This window comes from Diabrotica virgifera, chromosome 3 (assembly GCF_917563875.1).
Source record: "Diabrotica virgifera virgifera chromosome 3, PGI_DIABVI_V3a".
NCBI classification, from domain to species: Eukaryota; Metazoa; Arthropoda; class Insecta; order Coleoptera; family Chrysomelidae; genus Diabrotica; species Diabrotica virgifera.
Genome location: NC_065445.1, coordinates 218082458 through 218095083, shown reverse-complemented (window position 1 = coordinate 218095083; position 12626 = coordinate 218082458). Strand labels below are relative to the sequence as shown.

Here is a 12626-nt window from a genome sequence, read left to right as displayed (position 1 = left end):
TTCAATTCTCTATTCAGTAATGTAAACATTTACATACTTATTTATACAGGGTGTCCTTCTAATTCTTTTTTTGTCAAATAATTTAATTTAAAAAAATTTTTTGGACACCCTGTACAAATAATTATGTAAATGTTTATATTACTGAATAGAGAATTGAAGAACCTTTCAAATGAGCTAGCACACGACCCCTATTCTCATTTAAAATAATCATCGATTACGTCATCACGTCCAGATGGATGACGTCACTAGTATACCATATATGCCACAATATCATAACTTAAAAATAAAAATCGACCTGTTTCGGGATTTTTCCTTAAAGTAGCCGGTTTACGAAATAACGAATTTATTCCTTTCATTTGCACCATACTGTCGGTGGAAAATAGTGTCGCGCACGCTTGATTAGCAATTAAAAAACAAAGGAGTTTTGAATATTGTGTTGCAAAAAACCCTTCGGGATTTCATCAATCTATGTTTAAAGAATATCTACCTATCTTGGCAACATTCAAATTTTTAGTTTTTCACATAGTTTTTGAGGGTTAAAAATGGCCGATTTCGCAATTTTTCAATTTTTAATCGCTTATATTTCAAAAATTATTATTTTTAGAGAAAAGTCACTAAAGACGTTGTCTGTTTGGAATGATCCAAAAAACCTAAAAAAAACTTTTTTCCATGCAAAAAAATAATTTAAGAGAAAAAACAAAAAAAAAAAGCGTTTAAAAAATTTTTGATCACCTTTTGGTCCTGGTAACATGCAAATTTGTTAAAAGAAGTCCTTTTTGAGTAAGATTGTGCAAAAAATCCGAATTAGAATATTTTCCCTAGCGGATGCGCAGTGGCTTTCTGGACTATTAGGAGTTCAAGAACATTATGTATACAGTTTACATCAACTTTTATTTTCTTTGAGAGTTTACTGGAGCGACTCGCGTTCTTATCATATTCATGGTTTTTCACGTTTTTAGGTCTAAAGATTTGCCGGTCCATTGAGCATGGATCAGAGAAAAATATTCAGTAATTTCATCCTGCACTGTTCCAAGTGAATTCCACTATGAATTTATGCATGGAGCTAGTAGCATCTTTTGTAATTATTTTAATTAATACACCGAAAGATGAGAATGATTTGATTCCAGTTCAGTGCTTCTACAGAAGTGCTCTGATGAGATTTATTGAAATCGAAATAAGTATAAGCACATAGTGGAAGCCCTATTCTGAAATCACATCTGAATATTCTTTACTTTTAGTTTATTTTTATTCAATTTTCTGGTTATAAAGGAACTAGCTCGCTAACGATTATTATCACGGTGAACGACAAGTCGTGAATGCAATTATAAATACCCTTGTCAATTAATTCATCGCTCTGTTCTGTTTTATATTTACATCTTAAAAAGCACAGATGATAATAATTCGAATTTTTATTTTACGCCTCTTTTGACATATGATTTATATTACTTAATTATTATATGAATTACTTTTGCCATATGACACGGTTCTCTTTATAAGAATATGTACACTCAGATGCAAAAAAAACGCAACGGAGAAAATTTTGGTCAAATTCAAAGTATTTAAATTTTTTTTATTTTTAGCCCTATTTGATGATTTTTTAGCACCCTGTGTATAAATTTATAGATTTTAATTTGGTATAGTCAGTTTTTTGATAAAATTTTAAATTTGATTTATTGTACGGGGATAACTAAAACGTGATTTTTTATCCTAACTTTGAAACATCCTGTGGAATAATTCCGTTTGCGAATTTTCGTAAAGTCTTATTTTTCGGTTGCAACCATATCTCCTAAGCATTGTGTTTTTTGTTTCATATCAAAATATGCCTTGGTTCATTTTTTAGAGCCAAATGAATTTGCCACCCACAATAGGGAACTTGCACATTTTTTTTGTTACATAATAATGTTCAGTTTTGTTTAAAAATGAGATTTCCAAAATTTCACGCTTCAAAAACTCGTAATAACTTAGAAATACATATTTAAAGTCTTCTGCGGTATAAAATAGTTCATACGACCCGTGACGTCACATAGTTTTACATTAGTTATTCTTATGGTTATATTTCGCTGTGTCTAGGTACACTCTAACGTGTACGCAAATAAAAAAGTTAGGTACACGCGAATTAAACTTGATCAAGCCAGTGACTTCATTATTTAACGTGCGCAGTGACTGTATATTTTGGTACATGCTATTTTGATATGTTTAGTGTTTGTTTGATAGAAAAATACTTGTTAAGGGAAGGGAAGCAGAACTATTTAGATGTTTCAAACTTAATTGTAATAAATCAATGTATATATAAAAGTATATATTTAGGTTAGCAAAATAAATATATGTATTTAGTTGATATGACACGTACAAAATACTGATAGAATAATTTTTATACGTAAGTTAATTATTATAATCAACTATTCTAAATGGGAAATAAGCCACAATTTAACTAAAAAAATGATTTTATTAACGTTTCGACGTCCAAATCGGATGTCATTGTCAAAATACAAAAATTAGTCAGATTAGATAAATTATTAGAAAAATTTTTTACTAAGCAACACCATTTTTGTTTAATTTAATAATATTTTGTATTTTGACAACGACGTCCGATTTAGACGTCGAAACGTTAATAAAATCATTTTTTGGTTAAATTGTGGCTTAGTTCCCATTTAGAATAGTTGATTACAAAAATGCCACAAGGATAATAGCTTCAGAACAAGTTAATTATTATTGTGAAAGCTTTAGGTCTTCTTTTTATTTTAATCTTTTACGGTAATACATACTATTTCATTGATAACTAAAAAAATATATATTAATTTATAGTCTCTTATCTTTTTCGTACTGTTTTAAAATGTTCTTAAACTCATTAAAAGAACTAAATAATTGTCCACACTCCGTAGTTAATTTAAAAACAAACACTAAACAAATAAAAAATAAGAAATCACTGACACTCTTAACTTTTTTATTTGCGTATACGGTAACGCATACCTAGACACAACCTTATATTTAGGTATATTCTTCTTCTCCTTCTTTAGTTTATTGGCCTCCACCTACTTGGGTATTTGGCAAGCTCATCGTCGTGGAATAAGTCAAAAATATTTATATTCTAATGACATTTATCGTATGTCATTGTAATAATATATACCAGTTTGTTAAAATTGTAGTTTTATACTGTTTTTGAAGGAAAGGAACGAAGGTTTACTATTGAAAATAAAACCATTTTGTAAAAGTACGAATTTTTCTATGAATAGTTCAAACGATCAAAAACACTTGTAACGTCACATAAATGTATTTTCTACTGACGTTTATAACGTCTAATTTAAAATTCTGTTTACTTTATTGGAAAAATGTAAATGTAAAACCAAGTGACGTCACGAAGCGTTTTGGACCACCTGTTTTAATTTGAATTTTTAATCGTCTTTAGGGGCCAAACGAAAGACAAACAAAACTTTTTCATCTTTGATACATGTTTTAAATTATGTTATGTTGTGATTTATAAATTTTTTTTCGAATTTAAAAATGTATGCAAGTTCCCTATTTAGGACTTTTTTAATTATGATTATTTTGAAGTTATTTTGTAATATGACGAGGTGGCTTTGGTGACTGCTATCATTATGTCATATTGACACTTACATTTTGTTTACCTATGATTGATCATGGTTCTTAGTGTCGAAGATTGTGCGAAAGCCGTTGCTCTGGTTGAAGATGGGCGAAAATATGAATATGTGGCTAGAGTACTACACACTCATCGCTCTACCATCCAAAGGGTAGTGGAACGTTTTATACGAATTGGAACAAACAAGCGTAAAGCGGGAAGTGGCAGGAAGCGCAAAACTACCGCTTTAGATGATCGTTTTATACTAGTCAACGCTTTGCGGGATCGTCATTTAACAGCGGTGCAAACAAGAAATCAGCTTCAAGAGGTTCAAGGCAATAATGCTAGTGTATTTACAGTTCGTCAAAGATTACATGAATTTGGTTTGCAAAGTTGCCGACCAGCAACTGGGCCCAAATTACTTCCACGGCACAGAGAGGCTAGACTACAATTTTCCAGGGAATATTTACATTGGAATTTAGGACAATCCAGTAATGTTCTTTTTACGGATGAGTCTAGACTGTCTTCACTAATCAGATGGGAGAGAACGAGTATGGCGTCGAACTGGAGAAAGATTTGCGGAGTGCACTTTCAGTCCTCGCGTTAGCCATGGAGGGGGTTCCGTGATGGTATGGGCAGGAATATCCCGAGAGGCGCACACTGAAGTGGTATTTATTGAGGGTTCGTTGACTACACACCGGTATATTGAGAAAATTTTAGCGAAACACGTAGTATCCTTTTCTCAATATATCGGCGATGATTTTCTATTAATGCAAGATAATGCGCGACCCCACTCTGCAATGTTTGTCATGCAATATTTAGAGTAGAGGAAGTTGGGATTAATTAAATAAATAAATTAATTAATTAATTAAATAAATTAATAAAATGAACCGGCCAGCGTGTTCGCCAGATACCTGAACCCAATAGAACACGTTTGGATATGCTTGGTAGAAATATAAGAGGTCGCGAAGTACCCCAGCCTCAATTAACGAACTTCGCTTGGCTCTAGAGGAGGAATGGCAAAACATTCAGCAAGATTATATTCGCAACATCATAGACAGCATAAGCCGACGTGTATAGGCAGTTACAGATGCTAGGGGAGGCAATACAAAGTATTAAGTTATTTTTTTGTACTTTTTTTTGTTATTTGCGTACTTAGGTTAAGTTACATTTAAGTTGTTTTTTTATGTTTTGTTTTTGTTATCATTGTTCATTAAAACCAAGATTATGTCGTTGCTTTTAATCATTATTTAAATACAGTGCTTCTGGGATGTCGATATGACAATCCTTCGATATCAGTCACCAAAGTCCCCATCGTCTTATTAAAAATTAATAGAAAAGATAAGGGTAATAATAGGAAAAGTCGTAAATTGTAGGTGGCAAAGTAATTTCGCTCCTAAAAATGAACCAATCGATATTTTCACATGAAACAAAAATCATAATGCTTAGAAGACATGGTTGCAAACGAAAAACAAGGTTTTACGAAAATACGCTAACGGAATTATTCCACAACATATTTCAAAGTTAGGATAAAACAACACCTTTCGATTAACCTCGTATGATAAGTCAAATACAAAATTTTATTAAAAAAATTCACTATACCAAATTAAAATTTATAGATTTTTACACAGTCCCTAATAACACAAAACATTCCAGGAATGTTCCTAGAAGGTACACACAGGACATTAAAAACATTCCTAGAATGTCCCCAAAAGCACACAAACGTCCCTGGAAAGTCCCAGGAAAGTGCTGTGTCAGCATTTTAAACATTCCTTGAATGTCTTGTTGGAACATTCCATGAATGTCTACGAATGTTCTTTGAACATTCACAGTATATTGTTTAGACTGAATGTCTTGTTGAAACATTCCATGAATGTTCTTAGGACATTCAAAGTATATTTTTTAGACATTCTCTGAAATATATCGTCAGTGATGTAACAATACCTCCTATATGTTTTTTCATGAGTTTTGCAGGAGACGAAAAACATTTTTTACGGTCATCTCCTGTTTTCATACGTAAGTTTTGACTTGTTTCGTGGTAAATAAATAGTTGAATTTACTACAAAACAAATCAAAAAATATATGAAAACACGAGGTGGCCCAAACAAGTTTTTTATCTCCTACAAAATTCATGAAAAAGCAGATAGGAGGTATTGTCACATCACCGACGATATACCAGAAGTACAGTAGGAAAATTGAAAGAATACCCATGAACGAACATATAAAACGCGCTGTATTTTTCTGTCACCGTGTCACACAAAAAACTGGTCAGCACAAGTACATGTAATAATTATTGTTACTTGCACTGGACAATTTTCTTTGTGACACGGTGACAGGAAAATACAGCGTGTTTTATATGTTCATTCATGAGTATTCTTTCATTTTTCCGACTGTATATGTAGCCATACCAAATAATATATCCTTGATAAATATAAACATTTTTATTGCACAAAATCTTGTCATATATTTTTTTCCATAATCATCACTACGATGACGATTCATTGTATTGAATTGTTCATTAGAATTACAATCTGGTCATAACTCTGACCAATGAGCAATTTTAATTTAACCTAAATTACTACTGTTCCTTAAAATAAAGAGCTTACCCATAGCGTCTCTTATCTAATCTAACAGGCACACAAGCACTATGCTCTGCTTTTCTAACCGCACTATTCTAACATACACATGCACACAAGCATTATGCTCTGCTTTTCACTATCACTCAAACTAGTTCAAAAGGCTTTGTCCTCTTCAATCTTCTAGTTTGCCCAGTAGTATCCAGGAGCTGGATTTCCTCAATATTCTTGTAGGTACTTACGAAGTTGTTGCTTGTGACTTCCATCTTTACTCCAACTTTAAAAAGGCTAACTCTCTCTTAAAGAAGGCTTTTGTTATGCTTTCATCTATAATATCTATAATAGTAATTTGGTGGAATGCACTTTATGGTAAAATCCAATTCTGACTGAATTGTATATGGATCTAAATCTCCAATTATTTTCAGCTTCAATAAATATCTAAAACAATAAAAGAAATAATGTGATTGCTTGCAAAATTCATCAATTTTGCCCTACCTTCCTCCAAACATCTGGTGTCTCCAATAATAATTTCCTTAAATAATCACTTTGCAGTGTGGTAAAGTTTATAAAGTTCACAAAATACAGCAAACGAAATCCAAATGAATCCAAAATATGACGATAAACAGTGAAATGATGAATTGAAATGATATTACAAACATAACCTCTGTAACCTGTATGCCATGCCATGCCAACCAGAACCAGAACCAGAAGTCACGTGATTTGGATTGCCTAAGCCTAAATACATATACACGCAGAGCAAATTTGAAAATGAATGCAAATTGAATAGTAAATGGCCTCTCTTAAAATATAGGACATTGGTAGTGTGTTCATAGAATGCCTTGTGGTAACATTCCACGATAACTTAATCAGATATTCACCGAATGTTCCTTGAATGACCAGTATATTCAAACATTAATAGAACTTTGATAGTACATTCCTGGAATGTTTTGTGTTGTTAGGGGTATGTTAAAAAAATCATCAAAATAGGGCTTAAAAAAACTGTAATACTACGAATTATACCAAGATTTTCTCCGTTGCGTTTTTTGCGTCTGAGTGTATCTGGTTCTCTTAATAAGTATACAGGGTGTTTCATTAATAATTGTCCATATAGTAACTGGAGAAACCTTAGCACAAAATACGAAGATTTAACCTAAAACACTTAAATAAAATGTGGTTCCTTACTGAGTTACAGGGTGTTTTTTCTAAAAATTTAAAAAATATTTTTGCTCAGAATTTTCAAACTATTCGACGTATCCTTTTCGTACTTGGCAGAAAGTGCGACTACTAGACACCCTACGAAATTATGATAAACAAACGTTTCTAGCTACTACCAGAGGCGTACGAAAGGGTATGGTAAATGGTTGAGCCTTCTAAAATTCTACACCACTGGACAAATTACTATTTTTGTGCCATTTTTAGATTCTTAAATACTTTCTACGTAAATAATATACTCTTCATTTATAACGATAAAGTCATTAGTTTTCGAGATATTTGAAGTTAAATATGAAACGGCACAGTTATTTTGATTAATTTAAGATATGATTCATATGTCATATGTATGATTAAAATTTAAAAATTATTTGTACCCAGTACTTTAAAACTATTTGGCGTATCCTTGTCATACTTGGCAGAAAGTGTAGGTACTGTACACCCTACTAAATTAAGATAAATAAACGTTTCTAGCTACTACCAGAGACGTACGACAAGGGATAGTTAATGGTTGACCCTTCCCAAATTCTACGCCACTGACGAAATTGCTATTTTAGTGTAATTTTTTAATTTTGCAATACTTGTAAATAATATACTCTTCATTCGTAACGATAAAATGATTAGTTTTCGATATATTTGAAAATAAAAATGAAGTGACACGATACATTAATCAAAATAACCGTGTCGTTTCATTTTTAACTTCAAATATCTCGAAAACTAATGACTTTATCGTTACGAATGAAGAGTATATTATTTTCATAGAAAGTATTGCAGAATCCAAAAATTGAACTAAAATAGCAATTTCGCCAGTGGCGTGGAATTTGGAAAGGGTCAACCATTCACTTTCCCCCGTCGTACGCCTCTGGTAATAGCCAGAAACGTTTGTTTGACATAATTTAGTAGCTTGTACAGTACCTATACTTTCTGCCAAGTATGAAAAGGATACCTTCCAAAAGGATGAATAGTTTTAAAGTGCTGAGCAAAAATAATTTTTAATATTTTAGATAAAACACCCTGTAACTCAGTAAGGAACCACATTTTATGTAAGTGTTTTAGGTTAAATCTTCGTATTTTGTGCTAATGTTCCTCCAGTTACTATATGGACAATTATTAATGAAACACCCTGTATATGATAATATTTTGTTAATTGCAGAAAAGTAACCTTTCGTTGGAAGTCTTTAATTGTGGTCTAGTTCCTTTAAACTTGGAATGGACTTTAATGGAATCTGTGGATGAACCAAAAAATAATAGGACCGTTGCGGAGAATGGAGTTGCTTTGGAAAGTAAGTTTAGTTGTTGGACAAGAGTTGCTACATTAACATTTTTTATAATAAGTATTATTGAATCACTAACCAAGTTCTGAATTAAGAATAAAAAATAATATATTTTTTATTTGTCCATTCTTGTTACTTCTTTCTTTCTGATTACCGCCAAGTTTCAGCGTCAAACTCAAAGAGCGTTTTCTACCAGCTCATCATCATCATTCTCTTTGCCTTAATCCCTATGCGGGTCGGCTTCCCTAATTGCATTTCTCCACACAATTCTATCTTGGGTCATATCAATGTTAATCCCCTTTACCAACATGTCCTGCCTTATCGTCTCCGCCCAGGTCTTCTTTGGTCTTCCTCTCCTACTCCTTCCAGGAATCTGCACTTCAGCTATTCTTCGTATTGGGTGATTAACGTCTCGACGTTGAACATGACCAAACCATCTTAACCTATGCTCTCTCATTTTGGCATCAATTGGTGCCACACCTAGACTTCCCCTAATATACTCATTTCTAATTTTATCCTTCTTTGTCACTCCACTCATCCATCTAAGCATTCTCATTTCCGCCACATGCATTCGTTGTTCCTCTTTCTTTTTCACTGCCTAACATTCAGTTCCGTTCCAGTTCCATTCATTGGAATTTTTCTGTCACACAACACACCACTCGCTTCTTTCCACTTCATCCATCCAGCCCTAATTTTACTGCATGCATCTGCATCTATTTCTCCATGACTCTGTAATACCGATCCTAGGTACTTAAAACTATTGCTTTTCACAATCATTTCACCATCCAAAGATACCATTTTATTTGTAGTAACTCCATCTTTAAATGAACATTCCAAATACTCTGTTTTTGTCCTACTAAGTTTTAAACCTTTTTCCTCCAGGGCTTGTCTCCACTCTTCCAGTTTTTGTTCGAAGTCTCCTTCACTATTTCCTATCAACAGTACATTATCAGCATACATTAGGCACCACGGAATACTACCCTGTAGTTTCGCTGTTATCTGGTCCAAAATTAATGAGAATAAATAAGGACTAAGCACCGAGCCTTGGTGCAATCCTACTTTCACCTGAAATTTATCAGTCTCTCCCACACCTGTTCTAACACTAGTCGTTACTCCCTCATACATATCTCTCACAATCTTTACATATTCGCCAGGGACTCCTTTCTTATCGAGTGCTCACCACAGAATCTCTCGAGGAACTCTATCATATGCTTTCTCAAGATCAATGAATACCATATAAGCGTTGGTCTCTTTATTCCTATATTTTTCCATCAGTTGTCTTACAATGAAATTTGCATCTGTTGTTGATCTGCCCTGCATAAAGCCAAATTGATTATCGGATATTTCAGTTTCTTCACGTATCCGTCTATCAATTACTCTCTCCCATATTTTCATGGTGTGGCTAAGTAGTTTTATAGCCCTGTAGTTTGTGCATTGTTGTATGTCTCCGTTGTTTTTGTAGACAGGTACTAATATACTGCTTCTCCATTCGTCTGGCATTTGTCCAACTTCCATAATTCTATTAAATAGACCTGCTAGCCAACTTATTCCTGTCTCTCCCAATGCTCTCCATACTTCCCCAGGAATATCATCTGGTCCGACTGCTTTTCCTTTCTTTAATTTTTGAAGCGCTTGAGCCACTTCCTCGTTTGTTATTCTGGTAACCATTGCTGTTACTGTCTCCGTTAACTCCACCTTTTCTACCAGCTCATAACTATCTAATACTTAAAATATCAGTTATTACGTACCTACCTTATTTACGAATTAATAAACCTGATCAACCTATTATTGATTTATTAAGGAAATTATCCTTTTGGATATGCACATCATTTATGTGTAGATTGTCTTCTTTTCTCTTCTTCTTTTACTTTTGTACACGCAAATTGCCGGCAAATATTAGCATTCCATCTTTTCCGTGGACGACCTGTTTTTCTTCTTCCAATTGAAGACTTATCCCGGGCTACTCTAACTAGTCCTTTTCTACTATTCGACTGATATGACTGTTCCATTTTATTTTTCTTTCGTGCACCCATTCAATAATGTTATTTATTTTGCTAATATTCTGCTGCTACTAATCTTATTACTCCTTGTTGTGTCTAGTAGTGTTTGTTTTCAGATATATTTTTCGATCATTTCATTTATCTCCAAATATCGTGCTTGTAAATTTTTATCGTGCTTGTGACTTGTATATTTAAGCTTTTTCTCCTTATTCTGTCGTTAAGCCATCCTATTGCTCTGTTTGCTTTTGCCACTTGTTCCTTTACTTCCTCTTCAATGTTAATATCGCTCCTTAAATTTAATTATAAATTTTATTACTTGTTCTATCATTTGATTCTCAATGTCATGTTTGCACCTTACTGGTTCGTTCGATATTACCAAGCTTTTCGTGTTGTATGACGAAATTTTCATGTTAAAAGCCTTGGCTTTGTTATTAAACCGGTCTAGCATTCATTGAACTGCGTCGTCGGCGTAGAATATTATATTTTTTTCCTTGTTTCCTTTCTTATCCTGTTTTTGTTTTTGTTTTGTAATCTCGACCAATAGGCCTCGGTTTTCTTCCAATTTTCAATTTAATATAATATATAGTTATAATCAATTACGCTATAATTATATAGGTACTCAGGATAGTTCTTTTGAGCAAGAATTGCGTATGAAGCCTTTTGTTAAACAAAACTACGATCAACCCTTCCAAATCATTCCTCGAAACACCGAGATTCAGCCATCTATCTCTACAGTATTTCAAATAATTTTTAATCCAGCAGTGGCTTCCCAATATTTTTATAAACTAAAATCCAAAATCAGCTCCTTGCATCCAGATCTAAAAAATATGGAATTTTCTGTTACCGGCCAAAGTTTGTTGCCCGACTATTACTTTGAATTGGAAGATAACGATTATAGCAGACATGAAACCGCTGGTAAGTGTTCGAAGATGAACGGAGAGAACCTGGAGGTTATTGAGATTCATGTTACTGGAATAGGTGAAACCAAATCAAAGTAAGAATTTAATCACATTTATTTAATTTTATTATAAGTGAGTATTTATGGAATAAACGGTCTTCCTCTTAGGGTGCGGTATCCCTAAGGCCGTTGGCCATTACATTTGATCATTTAATCCTATTTACAGCCGCCCTGAATAGTTCTTCTTCTTGATGTGCCTATCCGTGACGAGTGTTGGCGATCATCATGGCAATCTTCACCTTATCTGCAGCAACTAGTGTTGCCCAAATGCAAGACCAAGACGAGACTTGGGCAGTCTTGGTCTTGGTCTTGCACCAGTACACCTGGTCTTGGTCTTGGTCTTGGTATTGCACTCCCAGTCTTGGTCTTGGTCTTGGTCTTGCAGCAAGAGTCTTGCAAGTCTCGCAGTTACCCACTAGCATATTGCTATTTATTAAAAAACAACTCACATTAGGTGGGTTTGAACCCACAATCTAAACTATCCTTACCTATACTCTAACTAACTGGGCTATCTACCATGTCCTACGGGAGTCAGTATGTTTCTTAATAAACGTTTGCATTTAATAACCTGACATGTGCTAAAAGATGGTGAAAACACAAAAAAACAAACAAATGACATAAACTTGACTGTATTTTAAAGAACATTATCTGTCTAGAAAGGGAATGATGGACTCTCACATTAGGTATATGAAATGAAATGGAATAAAAGAGTTCTACAATTTGCCATTTATTCAAATAAAAAATAAAAAACTACAAATTAAATTACAGCACAGTACGCAATAGCTTTGACACTATTATTAGTTGATAATTTTTGTTTGCTATTAGTTGAAAATTTTAAGATTGACTTTTTTAACAAGAAATAATACAAAGTAATACACGCAGTTTAATTATGTAACATTTATGCTGAGTGAGTTTTATGTATGGAACGCCTATAATATCTCGGAAACGACTTGAACGATTTTTATAGAATTTGGTGGGTAAAGGTCTTCTAATGCGGCCGATATTATAGTGGTAATTACAGATTGTTGCCAG

General features: G+C 33.3%; 1 protein-coding gene across 1 annotated transcript in view; it reads left to right on the top strand.

The window, feature by feature from the left end:
- Window positions 1–12626, top strand: part of LOC114331342 (hydrocephalus-inducing protein-like) — a 691883-nt gene that overhangs the window by 486223 nt on the left and 193034 nt on the right. The window contains exons 54-55 of the mRNA XM_050647266.1: window positions 8516–8645; window positions 11252–11630. Coding sequence (XP_050503223.1) covers window positions 8516–8645; window positions 11252–11630 — 509 coding nt within the window. The remainder of the gene's footprint in view (window positions 1–8515; window positions 8646–11251; window positions 11631–12626) is intronic.